Source organism: Ovis aries, chromosome 20, assembly GCF_016772045.2.
Source record: "Ovis aries strain OAR_USU_Benz2616 breed Rambouillet chromosome 20, ARS-UI_Ramb_v3.0, whole genome shotgun sequence".
Classification (NCBI taxonomy): Eukaryota; Metazoa; Chordata; class Mammalia; order Artiodactyla; family Bovidae; genus Ovis; species Ovis aries.
The window spans coordinates 24,170,789-24,186,264 of record NC_056073.1 but is presented as its reverse complement, the minus strand read 5'-3'; the positions used below and the strand labels follow the sequence as shown (position 1 = coordinate 24,186,264).

Below are 15,476 nucleotides of genomic sequence, written 5' to 3'. Positions count from 1 at the left end.
TCATCTCATCTTACTCTCATGACCGTCCCTGGAGTGGGGGTATACGAGTTTCCATCTCTCAGATGGAGAGCTTCCCCCCAATTTCTCACTTCTAGGAACACAAAGGAAATGGTAATATTTGAACTTGTGGGGGCAGAGTGAGAGGTTTTTTCCCAAGTACCTCTCACTTCTCTCTGCCAGCTCTGAGCACCTCTCCTGGGGCCGGTGCCTTGTCAGTCTACACAGCAGAATGCGTATACCGGTTACAGCCGAGAAAGCACATTTGGGTGTGTGATCCACCAACCCGGTTCTCAGGCTTGCCTCCACATTCATTAGCTGTGCCTTTAAAAGAGCTAGTCGATAGTTCCAAGGTCACGATAAATGGGTGCAGTAGCCTATATGGCTGTAATAAGCCTTACTGGAAGCCTCCTCCTGGCATAGTGGCCCCAGATAGCTGGACTTCTCAGGGATTGGCTGAGAGTTCTAAACGTAAGTGTAAATGTACCAACCTACACTGCAAATCTGTATTGTGACTTAGCCTTGGAGTCAGGTGGCATCATCTCCAGTGATCATCATTGGTTATAAGTGAGTCACAAGTCTATCTAGATTCAAGAGGGAGACATATATTTCTTTCCAATGAGATCATTGATAAACACTATTTTTAAAGACACTGCCACACTATCCATCTTCACAGACATCTGAATGGTTTTCTTTAGATGTAGTAATAGCTTTAAGTCTTACTGAGGAATTTGATCCATTACTGGTTGTTTTCATTGTTTAATTCTGAAGGCAATCTTTATTTTTAGGTTTTTGTAGTTCCCCTCATTTTTATGTGGAGCTTCCCTTGTAACTCAATTGGTAAAGAATCTGCCTGTAGTGCAAGAGACCCGGGTTCGATTCCTGGGTTGGGAAGATCCCCCAAAGGAGGAAATGGCAAGCCACTCTAGTATTCTTGCCTGGGAAATCCATGGACAGAGGAGCCTGGAACACTACAGTCCATGGGGCCCAAGAGTCGGACATGACTTAGCTACTAAACCACCACCGACTCATTTTCACCACTGATGTTGTTCCTCATATCAGGTATCAGACTTGGCTATTTTATCAGCTGTGCAACATTTGCAGGAGAAGGGGAAAACATTTCTTTCATTTTCAAAACAATTTTCTCTAAGGATATAGAATTTGACAGTATCATAACGTTCTGCTGCTAAAGCAAGCATTCTACTGGGCTGCAGAAATTTATGACTTCTCTGTCACTCATTCTTTTAAAACAAAATATGAGATATACTTTAGACATCTCTGCTGGGCTTCTGGCTCAGATATTAATAGTAACATGGTATCAAACTAGAAAAAAATTAATTGCTTTTGTATTGTGGCTCCCTGCTGGTATGATTTATTTTAAATTCTGCTGATCCCAGGGAGAAGATACTGTATTATCTGTAATTCAGAAACTGACATATACTGTTTTCCCATATTTTCCACAAATGCTCCAATTTCAAAGAAAAATATGCTTCTGTGGTCCGGAAAACACTGGATATCACAACACCTATTTTATCTGACATGGCAGGAACTGAATTTCTTGACATGTAAGTGGATTTTATAAGCAACTGAATAAAATCTGTCCACCTTGAGTGCCAAAGCATTTTAGAAAATTATTGACTGTTTCTGGACTAGGAGCTGTCTGAAGCATAGGGGTGATGAGTCATCCTGGTGGTTTTCCTGGGACTCTCCCTGTTTAACACTGAAAGCCCCATGACCTTACCTTGGAAAGCTTCTGGTTATAGGCAAACTGAGATAGTTGGTCATGGCCCAGATTAGATATGAGCTTGATCTCACAACTTTCTGATCATCCTGTGTCACTGGTATGAATCTCGATATGCTGAGTGTTGTGATCCAATGATGCCCTCAGGATGATTGAGGTATATAGCCCATAGATTCCCAGACTATATGATGCCGGAGTAGCAAGTTAGCTCTGCTCATTCGAATGAGGAAACTGCCTGTAGTTCAATGTTAACTCCCAAGTACATGGACATGATGAGTTATTTTCACCTGTAACACCCAGGGCATCCTTGTTGGTTTTTAGGACTCTCATCAGGATGATAGAGGGCACGACAGTTTTGATTCCAGGTAAGTGGGGGGTCATTATTATCAAAATAATTTAATCAGCAAAACTGACCTCAGACAGTGGCAATAATGATGGATTACTTTTAAATAATTTTACTTTAGTGGGAAACTTTGTCTAAAGAAACTAAGAAACAAATATTTGATCAGGAACTTAACCCCTCTAGTGGAACAAATTCATTTCTTTTCCAAATATGAGTTTATATATTCATTATCCTTTGGCTCCAAATGTAATCAGGGATATGATATTGAACCAGAGAGAATATAATTCTCTTAGCTTTGTTTCTTTATGAAAAAGGGAGGCTAGGGAGACTTGCGGGCTTCCCAGGTGTTGGTAGTGGTAAAAAGATCCTGCCTACTAGTACAGGAGACATAATGAGACTCGGGTTTGATACCTGGATGGGAAGATCCCCTGGAGGAGGCATGGCAACCCACTCCAGTCTTCATGCCTGGAGAATCCCATGGACAGAGGAGCCTGGTGGGCTACAGTTCATGGGGTCACAAGAATCAGACACGACTGAAGACAGCATGCATGCAGGGAGACAAGGAAATGCAGGGAGAGAAGGAAATGGCAACTCACTCTAGTGCTCTTGCCTGGAAAATCCCATGGACAGAGGAGCCTAGTGGACTACAGTTCATAGGGTTGCAAGAGTTGGACACGACTGAAGACTTAGCATGCATGCAGGGAGACAAGGTGGAGAAGGAAATGGCACCCGACTCCAGTACTCTTGCCTGGAAAATACCATGGACGGAGGAGCCTGGTAGGCTGCAGTCCATGGGGTCTCGAAGAATCGGACTCAACCAAGTGACTTCACTTTCACTTTTCACTTTCATGCATTGGAGAAGGAAATGGCAACCCACTCCAGTAACCTTGCCTGGAGAATCCCAGGGACGGGGAGCCTGATGGGCTGCTATCTATGGGGTTGCACAGAGTAGGACACAGCTGAAGTGACTTAGCAGCAGCAGCAGCAGCAGCAGCAGCAGCAGCAGCAGCAGCAGCAGCAGCAGAGAGACAAGGAAAAGGAAGGACTTGCGTAACTTGAGTTGGGTCAATCTTAGACAGGTGAAAGGGGAATTTACCTGTCTCACCTGGGGAAGAGTCTGACCACACAGGAAATGTGAAGGGTGTAGGTGTGCCATAGTTCCTGGGCTAGTCACACAAACGGCATATACTCCAAAGCCCCACTTACAAATGAAAATCTTATTTAGATAAAAGGGCCATGTTAGTGCTGTGCTCCAAGTTCGTTTTCTATCAGAAACATGCCTATGAGTTGAAGAGGAAATGATAAAACAAGTTTAATAAAGACAAAGCAAAAAAAAAAAAAGAAAAGAAAAGAAAAGAAAAAAAATAGAAATAAATGCATTGAGCATTCTTGGTTTCCATTTAAAACTTGCTTTTGACTTTGGTGGCCCTCATCTACTGCAGAGTGTTTTTCCTCAAATGAATTCACAGGCATTTCTTTCCATTAGATTGTGTGCCTACAGTATATAAGGTACAGTGCAAAATGATTTGAAGGTACAGAGGGAAAATATCAATTTCTTTCTTTAAGAAATGTGGCATCTATTGGGGGATGGCCAAAAAGTTCTTTTGGAGTTTCCTAATACCCTTATTGTATAGAAACATTCAAAAGAAATTTTTGGTCCATCCTATAGTTTGAGAAAGACATGTATAACCCAAATGTTTTCAGGGTCCACCACACTCAAGAGGTCACATTTACAGTGGTACTCTCACTCATTTTGATGACTTCTACCTCTATATTTTAGGGCTTCCCTGGTAAAGAATCTACCAACCAATGCAGGAGACTCAGGTTCGATCCTTGCTTCAGGAAGATCCCTGGAGCAGGCAGATTCTTTACCACTGAGCCACCTGAGAAGCCCTCTTGATGGCTAGGCTGCCAAAAAGAATGATAAGTATCCATTGTAGGTTCTTCATTTGAGGATAGATGGGGTTACTTTCTGGACACCTCTTATTAAAGTAGCAAGAAATAAACCACGAGTTAAGTCTTCATCACGAGATTTGACTAAAATTCAGTAAACTAATCTGATCATGATTTTGTTTCCCCTGCCAGATAGCAAGCACTTTGAGGGCAGAAACTGTATTATGTTCTTTATCAAAATAATTTTGAATCATCTCAGTGGTTCATGAATATAATTTCTTTTACAAAAATAAAAATTACCGATCATTTTGAAATCCCCTTTGATTATCTCCCCCAAACCTGGTCTGTCTGCTCTTCCTTGTTTCCCACATGCCAGACACACCAGTGTGGCTCAAATGACGCTTGTGGACCTGTCCTGGGGGGTCTAGAGTGGAAGCTGGGGTTCAGAAGGGAGGAGGGTGGCTGGATGATTGGCTCCCTGGCTGACTGATCTGGCCAGGCCTCCTGTCTCTACCCTACTGGCGGCAGTGCTAGCAAATCATTCTGCTTGTCACTGGTTGCCAAGCTGTGATGCACAGGAGATTTCGCAAAGACTCCCATACTTTCTGAGCTTCCCTGGTGGCTCAGCTGGTAAAGAATCCGCCTGCAATGCAGGAGACCCGAGTTTGATCCCTGGGTTTGGAAGATCCCCTGGAGAAGGGAAAGGCTACCCACTCCAGCATTCTGGCCTGAAGAATTCCATGGACTGTATAGTCTGTGGGATTGCAAAGAGTCAGACATGACTGAGTGACTTTCACTTTCACTTTCTTTCCCATACTTTCTAGAGGATAGTTCCACCATTGTCATGAGAGATGTGTTGTATTTCTGTGGGTTAAATCAGGTCTTGCTTGGGATGCTTCCCAGGTCCTTTGAGATGGACATTCAGGGCTATCAAATTCTATTAAAAAGGCTTCTGTCTCAAAGGAAAAGAAGATGAGAATTTCTTCTGGTCGGGAACAACTGGGCATGGCTGACTGCATCAGGAAGCCAGTGATGTGAGCTGGAGTGGGTGGTGGGGCAGACACAAGGAAGTCAGACATGGACCAAGTACAGAGGTGGTGCTGATCTCCAAGGTCGGATGCATGTCCGATTCCTCATCGAGAGAGTCAAACCAGTCACTGAGACCTGTGGTCTGGGTCCTAACAGGAGGTGATGGGTGGAAGCCAAGGACTTCCTCTTGGCCAAAATGCAAGGTCAGGAGGGAGGGAGGGAAGTGATAAAATAGAGAGGGCTTGCACAAGCCCTTTCTTAGCAAGATTTTGAGCAGATCCTCTCCTGTGTGCTTCTTCAGGTTGCAGTGAAAGTCACTCAGTCATGTCCGACTCCTTGCAACCCCATGGACTATACAGCCCAGTGACCTCATGAACTATACAGCTCACGGAATTCTCTGGAGTGGGTAACCTTTCCCTCCTCCAGGGAATCTTCCCAACCCAGGGATTAAAACCAGGTCTTCCACATTGCTGGCGGATTCTTTACCAGCTGAGCCACAGGGAAGCCCTAGAATACTGGAGTGGGTAGCCTATCCCTTCTCCAGGGGATCTTCCTGATCCAGAAATCAAACCCGGGCATCTTGCACTGCAGGCAGATCCTTTACCGACTGAGCTGCAAGGGAAGCCCTTTAGGTTGCAGGGAAAAGGCAACTCGCACTTCCTGTTGGAACTTTTTCTGTGACTTGCTCTTTTGTTATTATAATCACACATAACTGCCCGTGGAGAATCCTGCCCCTCTGCCTGACTGTTAAAGTGCCTTTGTTTATAACCCTGTCCACCCTCAGACGGTAGGAAGGAAGAAACTGAGACCTCCCTTGCCTCAGGCTTGCCGGTCTAGGGGATAGTTGCAAGATTAATGGCCTTTTTACTTTGTTTCTTCACTCCCCCATCCCTGATCTGTAAAAGAACCTGGCATCAGACCCTGATAAGGCAGTTATTTTGAGATAGCCTGCCATCTTATTGGTCCGTGGGTTCTCCTAAAGTCGCATTCCTTACCCCAACACCTCGTCTCCGATTCGTTGGCCTGCCATGCAGTTGGATTCAGTAACATTTAGACTCACCCCTGCATAGTGAGAATGCCAACCTGCGGCAGGGCCTGTAGCAGCCTTTCCTCTTGATGAGAAGTCAGAGACTGCTCATGAATGGGGACCAGCCCTTCGGTGGCCCTTTGTCCTGGGCCTGTGTTCGATCACTGACTTACTGGCAGTTCTTTCAATCATTGAATACCTGTCTGTCTCATTGGGTGGACTTTCATCTAAACATCTTGTCTAGGGTACATGTAAGTGGAAAAAAATGTAAGACTTTCTTTGATCGTTAATGAAAGATCTTGGGGGAAAAAAGCCTCAGTAGCTTGCGTTAATCATTAAACTTGCCCCGTGGTCAGCTCTGAATTTTTTCTTTAGCACAGGTTTGGCTGGGACACAAACGAGTTAGGTGAGTTACAACCTGACGCAAGTAAGTTACCTGTGCTGCTGCAGGTGGGCTCTCGGTCTCACCAGGCAACACGGCCATCGGTTCCTAAGAGGAACAAGGTCATTCTGAAAGGAACAAGGTCATTCTGAAAGGAAAGGACTCCTCCCTTGAGTCCAAAGGAGAGAGAAACAGGAAAAAGGTACCGTTGGGCTCAGAAATGTCTCTGCTCTGTGTTTCCTAGATGTTGCCTTTTTGCTAATGTGTTAAACAAAGGAACTGGGGGATAGATGTAGCAGCCTCGCAGGTTTGTCTTTCAAAGCCCCTCAGGGAGGGGGGCTGGGAAGGGGACAGAGAGGAGGAGGAAGAACAAGGGCAGAGTGGGGAGAGAGAGACAGGGGAGAGAGAACTGACCTGATGCACACAGCTCTCCTCTGGTTGAAAATATTCTGGTTAAAGTATTTAAATGGAGGCTGAGTTTGTTCTTAGGAAGAATTAGTGGATAATCATTTTAAGAGAAAATACATTTGTTATTGATTTGACTGCTCTATTTTAGAGGGAAGATGTAGGTCTGAACATAGAGGTTTTTTAAAAATTAATTTTTATTGGCGTATAGTTAACTTACAATGTTGTATTAGTTTTTACTGTACAGCAAAAGGAATTAGCCGTACAGGGACATGGATCTGCTCCCTTTTGGACTTCCTTCCCATTCAGGTCACCACAGTGCTTTGACTAGAGTTTCCTGTGCTTTAGAGTATGTTCTCATTAGTTATCTGTTTTATAAATAGTATTTATTGATAGTGTATATGTGTCAATTCCAATCACTCATTTCCTCCCACCTGCCCCCTCCCAACACAGGGTTTTAAGAAAACCAATATGTGACCATTTACTTCTGATGTTCTAAATTTGGGGGTAGGCACCAAAATAAAATGCTAAAATCCCAGTCAGATTGAAAATCGACTCTCCTGTGCCTAACATATTCTGTTGGGTGTGACAAGTAAATCAAATCCGGTGCTTTTGGACTATAAGTAACTCCTGGGTACTTTTCTCTAGGCAGTAGATGTATTTCTGAAAATTAAATGTTTGAAAAATGAATCTTATTTCAAATAGGTGTAAAATATAGAGAATTTTACAAGTTAAAGAAACACCTGCTTAATCTACTTGAAAACTTTAGAACTCCTCTTGTAAATGAGAGTAGCTTCTGCCCCTACCCCAACTGCTGGGTACTTGAGGGCAGGTACAAGATAATTTATCTCTGTTTTTCCCAGCCCCAGTGGTACAGAATCTGCCTCTAATACAAGAACTGTGGGTTCTATCCCAGGTTGGGAAGATACCCTGGAGAAGGAAATGGCAACCCACTCCAGTATTCTTGCCTGGGAAATCCCACAGACAAAGGAGCCTGGAAGGCTACAGTCCATGGGGTTGTAAAAGAGCTGGACATGACTTAGTCACTAAACAACAACAGAAAGCACCGTGCCCAGCTTATATTAGGCATATGATAAATGTCTGTGGAGTGGAATGAACTACAGGTGATTATCCATTGCACTGTCTTAATTCGGACATACCTAAAAGATACATTTATTCTTAAGCTTTTTGTAGATACTTTTTTTCTGGGCATTTATTTATTTATTTTGTAATGGTAAAACTGTTTTTTCTGGCTTCAGTGTTTTCTTAACCCCTCCCCCCCAATATCAATGAAAGGGGTTTGGTACATTGAGGATATAATGTTAACACGTGGAGTCTTGCTTCACCTGTTACGAGGTCAGGAGGGATGGAAGCCGGTCCACCTCCTCCAGGTCATGGACGGGGCATGACTACCAGTCCACCTACAAGCAGGCCTCCTCCCACCCCACCCCGTGTACTTGAAATGTACCTTTTGTGTAAAGGTTCCACAACAGGAGCTGTTTTCAAAGATGCAGTTTTCAGAGAGCCATGTGGCATTGAGATCATTGGGATTGAACACGTGACTGAACACTGTTCAAGCCTCTGTACAAACTTTTAAGATTGTGATGGGTGGAGATCTATTCATCTTGCTAACACCCAAGAAGAGCCTCATATGTAAAAGTTTTCCTGCTTATGAAACCCAGCACCTGCAAATCTGGAGTGTTTGCCTCCTTCAAAGGTGTCTCCTTGCCCTCCGTATTTGGAGGCCAGTTAATTTTTTTCTTAGACCTTTATTTATTTGGCTGCTCTGTGTCTTAGTTGCAGCATGTGGGATCTAGTTCCCTGACCAGGGGTCGAACCCAGGCCCCCTACATTGGGAGTGTGGAGTTTTAGCCACTGGACCACCAGGGAAGTCCGGGAGCCAGTTAATTTATGAATCTACATGGGGGACAGATTCTGTGGAGAGGCAGCTCCTGAGTTGGGCCCTGAAGGAGGCCAGGAGTTCTTTAGGGCACAAGAAAGTTGGGGGACTCTAGAAAGGGACCAGCAGGATCCAAGGCAGACGCTGCCATGTGGGGAGCTTGTGAAAGGGGAAGGAAATGTGAGGGGCAGGTCCGGGTGAAACTGCAGACTCAGGGCTTTCTGTGGGAAGCAGAGAGCATTTGAAAGGAAAACTGACCTTTGTGAGTGTCTTCTTTGTACCAGGCCCTGTGTTAATTTCTTTAGGTATGGAGAAGGCAATGGCACCCCACTCCAGTACTCTTGCTTGGAAAATACCATGGATGGAGGAGCCTGGTGGGCTGCATGCAGTCCGTGGGGTCAATAAGAGTCGGACTCGACTGAGCCACTTCACTTTCACTTTTCACTTTCATGCATTGGAGGAGGAAATGGCAACCCACTCCAGCGTTCTTGCCTGGAGAATCCCAGCGACGGGGGAGCCTGGCGGGCTGCCGTCTATGCGGTCGCACAGAGTCGGACACGACTGAAGCAACTTAGCAGCAGCAGCAGCAGCATGTATCACCTCAGTTATTCTTAATAAAAATCCTCTCAAGTGTTCTTATCCTCTGTTTGACGTGATAGAGGTTTTGCTTTGAATTGAAAGCATTAAACAGGACAACGCCACAGTGGAAGCAGCGTTTAAGGAAGATGGTCCAGGCGTTGTGAATTGAGGTAGAGGGACCTGGGAGGTCCAGTTTGGAGGGTCCAGCTTTTTCTTCCTGTTACTCCCTCCCTGTTTCCTCTGCTGTGAGGGTAAGATGCGGCTGCTGCTGCTGCTTGGCCACTTCAGTTGTGTCTGACTCTGTGTGACCCTATGAACTGTAGCTTGCCAAAATCCTCCGTCCATGGGATTCTCCAGGCAAGAGTGCTAGAGTGGGTTGCCATGCCCTCCCCCAGGGTATCTTCCCCACCCAGGGATTGAACCCTGGTCTCCTGCATTGCAGGCAGATTCTTTATGGCTGAGCCACCAGGGTAAGATAATGTCCTGCAAGTTTCCATTAGCATCAGTTTTTCAACCTGTTACCATGTTTAACATTCATTTTGTTAAGCTCTTTACTCTTTTCTTGCATGTTGTTTGCTTCCTGGAGGACTGAGACTTCCAGAAAACAAAACAAAACAACCCCCTCCCCCTCGTCACCATTAACTAGTATTTTGACTCTGGAATTTACTTACTTTTAAAATGTAAGTGTTTGCTTAAGAATGAATTAATGCAAGAGGTTACTATTACTTCCCTAGCTTGCGTATGCATAAAATAAGTGAATGAGACAGGAGAGGGGGTAGAATAGTGATGATTTTATAGATTGTCCTTTTTTTGCAAGTTGGGATGATGGCGGGTCTCTCAGAAGATCCTTAATTTTCCAAGTTTTAACACAGCAAAGCAATTGTATGTAAGCAAAAATGATAGTCATTTTCTTTTCATTTTGTTTTTAAAAGCTATGCTGCTCCAATCAAAATTGAAGATGTGTTTAATGTCTGAGCAATTTTGAAAGGATTGATTTCAGCGGACAAGATGACTGGCTCTCTGATCTATCTGACAAGTATCAAAATACTACTTTTGGCAGGTCAGTGAATGTGTTTTGAAGAGATTTTAAGGAGACCACAACAGGTTACCTTGAGAACTAGTTTATTGATACTTAAATATTATTGGGAAAGGTTGAAGGCAGGAGGAGAAGGGGACAACAGAAGATGAGACGGTTGGATGGCATCACTGACTCAGTGGACATGAGTTTGAGCAAGCTCCGGGAGTTGGTGATGGACTCAAAAGCCTGGCATGCTGCAGTCCATGGGGTCACAAAGAGTCAGCATGACTGAGTGACTGAACTGAAATGAACTGAAATATTATTGGGGATGACCTATTAGTGTCTCCTCTAAGACTGAATTTTCTGTGCTTAATAATTTTTTTCTGTTTGTTGGTTGAGGTTGTACATTAAACAGTTATAAATATATACTTTAATTTTTAACAGCTAGTGGAAGTTGCTGTTATCTAGAGCTTTTAATAATAACATAATCTTCTTTTTATAACTCCTTTTTGAGCCATACAATGCAGTTATTTTTAGATTTTATTACTTTATCTTCCCAAAGGAAGGCTTAGCTTGTCTTAGCAATGAACGGCTAAAATTTTCTTTTCTGAAATCGTGTCTCTACTTTTCTCAGCTAATTCGGTTATCCTCTGTATCTTCTTGGGGGCTTCCCAGGTGGTGCTAGAGGTAAGGAATATGCTTGCCAGTGCAGGAGATGCAGGAGACACAGGTTCAATCCCTGGGTCAGGAAGATCCCCTGGAAAAAGAAATGGCAACCCACTCCAGTATTCTTGCCTGGAAAACCCCATGGACAGAGGAACCTGGGCCGCAGTCCATAGGGTTGCAGAGAGTCAGACACGACTGAAGCAACTGAGTGCGCACGCCTCTAATACAGCTTTGAGGGCGAGTGTGAGCTGGTCTGGCCAGAGCGCCACCAGCGATTGTGTTCTTGTGAATGGGCCTTTACTGTTAGTGCAAGTTCATGCTCACAACCTAGAGTGAGGCCAGACAAACAGAATTTTGGAGCGTCAGAGTTTGGAGGGGAGAAATGTTTATTGCAGGGCTGTGCAAGAATGATAGCTTATCCCCTGGGGGAAAAAGCACAAACAAACAAGCCTGAGTTCTCTGAAGGGTTTTAGCAAAGCCATTATAAAAGTCAGGTGAGAGTGGGGGGGTCATTAGGTCAGCTCGCACAATTCTGACTGATGGTGGTGAGGTAACCGGGTGCTGTTACAGGGGTTAATATTATCAGTCCTCAGGCTCTCGAAGGCCTGGGGCTCTGTGCTCAGGCTCATCGAGTAGTTAACATCTTCCATTTGGTGGGGGATTTTCATATTTGCAGAGCAACTTAGGAAATGCGAATCAAATATATCCTGATGCCGCAGAGAGGAGGTAAAGCAGAGGCTATGGGGAAAAGCCTGTTGACGCCCCCTATCCCCCACCTCCTGGGAAGGCCCCATGGGGTCCTACTCAGTTACATCATCACTCTTGTGCACTGCTGCTGCTGCTGCTAAGTTGCTTCAGTCGTGTCCGACTCTGTGCGAGCCCATCGATGGCAGCCTGCCAGGCTCCCCTGTCCCTGGGATTCTCCAGGCAAGAACACTGGAGTGGGTTGCCATTTCCTTCTCCAATGCATGAAAGTGAAAAGTGAAAGTGAAGTCACTCAGTCGTGTCCGACTCTTAACGACCCCATGGACTGCAGCCCACCAGGCTCCTCCATCCATGGTATTTTCCAGGCAAGAGTACTGGAGTGGGGTGCCATTGCCTTCTCCCTTGTGCACTGAGCCACCTGAATATATGTACATGGATGCCTTGGGCTTGCCAGAGTTGGCGTGGCCTCAACGATCCTTTAACTTTTCTAATACAGAAAAGTGTTTTGTAGGCTTCACTGAGGAGCAGATTTTTGCTGGCTTTACCTCAGACAAGGAATGTCCATCCAGGAGCACCCTCAAAGATGAGGCATTGATAATGTCATACTCAGCCTACAGTCTGTATGGGAGAACCCAGTTTAGCCTAGTGTGCAAGTCTATAGCGGGGTTTTTTTTTTTTAATTTCAGCACTGATTGATGCTTCACTGCTTCTCTGAGCAGGCAAAGCAAAAATTTGGAGCATTTTGTATTTGGGGAGTCATTCTGATCAGGTATTCAAAAGAGGATGGTGTACCGAATAGGAGGATTGAAATAGAGACAGCTTCTAAAAGTTTCTGGGAAGTGGAAATATTGGAAATAAGTGGTAACTGTAAATATGACCTGATGAATAAAGAATTCGCCTGCAATGCAGGAGACACAGGAGACACAGGTTCGATGCTCGGGTCAGGAAGATCCCCTAGAGGAGGGCATGGCAACCCACTCTGTTATTCTTGCTTGGGAAATCCCTTGGGTAGAGGAACCTGGTGGGCTACCGTCCCTGGGGTCACAAAGAGTTGGATGTGACTGAGCGAGTAAGCACACACACACACAGAAAACATGACCTCCTGATTCACGAGTGAGTAAGAGGGAAGACGCATTTCAGATTCCATTAGGAACCAAGTGTATCCTTGAGGCTTCCTCCAAGGGAAGTGGAAATTCAGGATAGTCTTGGTGAACACTGGGTTTTTGGGTGTCTAGGATCAGTCAGAACTTTTCCTAAAATGGGAGCTTTGAAGGTGTGATTCTCCAGACTGAAAGCACAAATGACGCTTTGTCAGAAATGCAAATTCTTGGGCTTTACCCAGACCTACTGAAGCAGAAACTCTGGGGGTGGGGCTGTTGTTCTGGGCTGTATCAAGCCCTATTGGTGATTCTGAGGAATGCTAAAAGGAAGCTGGGGGACTGAATTTGCGCACTGAAGCCAGTGTCTCTCCTATTCACTTACAGTGCCTTGTCTGAATATCCACATTGAACCTGAAGAAGGTAGCCTCGCAGGGGGGACATGGATCACAGTCATTTTTGATGGTAGGTTTTGGTCTTGCCAAATGCAAGTTTCTCATTTACTGATCTAGAGAATCCTAAAGGATGTGAGTCTCTGGTTTTCTTCTTGTCTAAGGACAGATGTAAAAGAGGTCCTGAAGGGGGATGGACCTACTGAGCACCCTCTCTGTTACTATTAACTATTAATAGGTGCCCACTTGCTAATGTCACATCACACCATTCCGTGTTTGGGTCCGTTTCCTTATTCTGAGCTGTGGAGTGGACTCAAGGAACCCTGATGAGATGATAGACATGTAGACTAGAACTTGGCAATGTGACCCCAGAACCTTGGTTATCTGTCTTCCTTGCTGATAATCCTGCATGCTCAGTGTCTCCATCTTACTCCACGATAAAGAGTAACTTTCAGGGTTGGAGAATTCTTTCCTGGATTTAGATGGATGGACCTGAAATGAGAATTTTTAAAAAAGTAAAGTCATAAATGAGAACACTCATTCATATGGCACTCAGAAATGCCTTGGAAATAAGGAGCCTTTGAATTTTAGGTAAACTCAGTGCCTCCCACTGCCCCCTTGTGGCGTGTTTTTGTATTGCCCACTGTGGATTACAGCTCCGTTCAGCCTGAGACTCCCCTCTGTGCCTTGTGTTCAGGTTTGGAGCTGGGTCTTCTTCATCCCGCCAATGGCTCTCAACTGGAGATCCACCTGGTGAATGTGGCTCTGCCCACGCTGCCCAGCATCCCCTGTGACGTCTCCCCTGTCTTCCTGGATGTTCCAGCTGTGATGTGCAGGACCAGGTACCCGGGACTGGGAAGGCCAGATGGGATGAATACTTTCTTCATCTCTGCAGCTTTTGGTGGTGAATTAGAGCAACTTCTGCAGTGACTGCATTTACCAACATAGTTTCCTATCTGGGCTTAATGAGGATGAGATATGGGAAAGGATGAGACTATGGGAAAGATTTTTGAGAATTTTACAATATTTGAAAGGAGGAGTTGGATTATGTTTTCAGTTGCTGATTTTTTTGCAAGGCTTCTATTGCTATTCAGATTTTAATAAGTGAGGCTGTTTTACCATCTTCTTCCCTGATGGCTCAGATGATAAAGAATCTGCCTGCAGTGCGGGAGACCCGGGTTCAGTCCCTGAGTCAGGAAGGTCCCCTGGAGAAGGGAATGGAAACCCACTCCAGAATTCTTGCCTGGAAAATTCCATGGCCAGAGGAGCCTGGCAGGCTACAGTCCACGGGGTCGCAAAGGGTCAGACACGACTGAGCAACTTTCGCTTTTGGAGTAGGCATAATTGTAATGACTGTACATTAACTAAAAGCCATTTAGAAAGGAAATTCACCATAGTCTTTAGTTTCTTTGCTGAGTTCGATGTGATGTTTACAGGATTCCAGATTTTCTATCGTCCTACTTAAGTTTTCATTGGCCACCAAAGTTTACACTAGTTCATTCTTTCTTTAATATCTTAGGCATGCTGCGTGAAAGTGGACCATTCGTTAGAGAAAAGGAGATTATTATTTCCTTTTGCTTTCTGTTTCCTCTTTCAGGAAAGCTCCCCCTCCTCTATCTCTGCCAATTGAACCAACCACACTGCACACACTCCCTCGCCCCTAACAGCCAACTGAGCATCATCTTTCCCTTCCTTCCCAGGGGGACAGACAAGTAGGAAGTGAAATCCAGGCTAAGAGGAAGGCGCGTGTTCTAGGAATCCATCAACGTGATGTGGGTGTGTGTGTTACACACTTTTTTGCGCAATTCATCTTCTTTGAGGGAGGACCTTTTTGTAATTTACACAAAGGCACAATATGCACAGCCTTAGTGGCCCAGTTTCCTCAGCTTTTTGTTTCTCCTGACACTGTGGCAGCTGCTCACTTTTCAGATTCATCCTCATGAAACTACGTGCTTCGAGGACAGAGGATGTGATCAACTCATCCTTGTAGTCCTTAGGATGCTGAGCACAATATCTTGCTAGTAGAAGATGCTCAATAGATATTTCTTAAACTGAAGTTCCTTATAGCATTGCTATAGGGAGAGATGATTTCTGTAGGTTATATGATATTTTAGGGGATAGAGTTCTTGCAAGAACTTGCTATGAAATAAGTCAAAACTCAATTTGCTTGTTCTGTTTTCTCAACCGCAACATACTAATGACTTTAACATGCACCATTGACTTTATATCACCATTTTAGAAGAAAAGAAATACAACCCTCTTAAATGTACTCTGATTGGGAGATGAATATAAAATTAAATTA

At 44.6% G+C, this 15,476-nt stretch overlaps 1 protein-coding gene across 3 annotated transcripts in view; it reads left to right on the top strand.

Annotated features, from left to right (window-relative positions):
• Positions 1–6,423: 6,423 nt before the first annotated feature.
• The window catches only part of PKHD1 (PKHD1 ciliary IPT domain containing fibrocystin/polyductin), a 454,852-nt gene continuing 445,799 nt past the window's right edge, over positions 6,424–15,476 (top strand). For all 3 annotated transcript variants that reach the window (XM_060403704.1, XM_060403705.1, XM_027959080.3), the window contains exons 1-4: positions 6,424–6,614; positions 10,229–10,356; positions 13,170–13,247; positions 13,872–14,016. In XM_060403704.1, the coding sequence (XP_060259687.1) occupies positions 10,305–10,356; positions 13,170–13,247; positions 13,872–14,016 (275 nt within the window). In that variant the 5' untranslated portion in view covers positions 6,424–6,614; positions 10,229–10,304. The remainder of the gene's footprint in view (positions 6,615–10,228; positions 10,357–13,169; positions 13,248–13,871; positions 14,017–15,476) is intronic.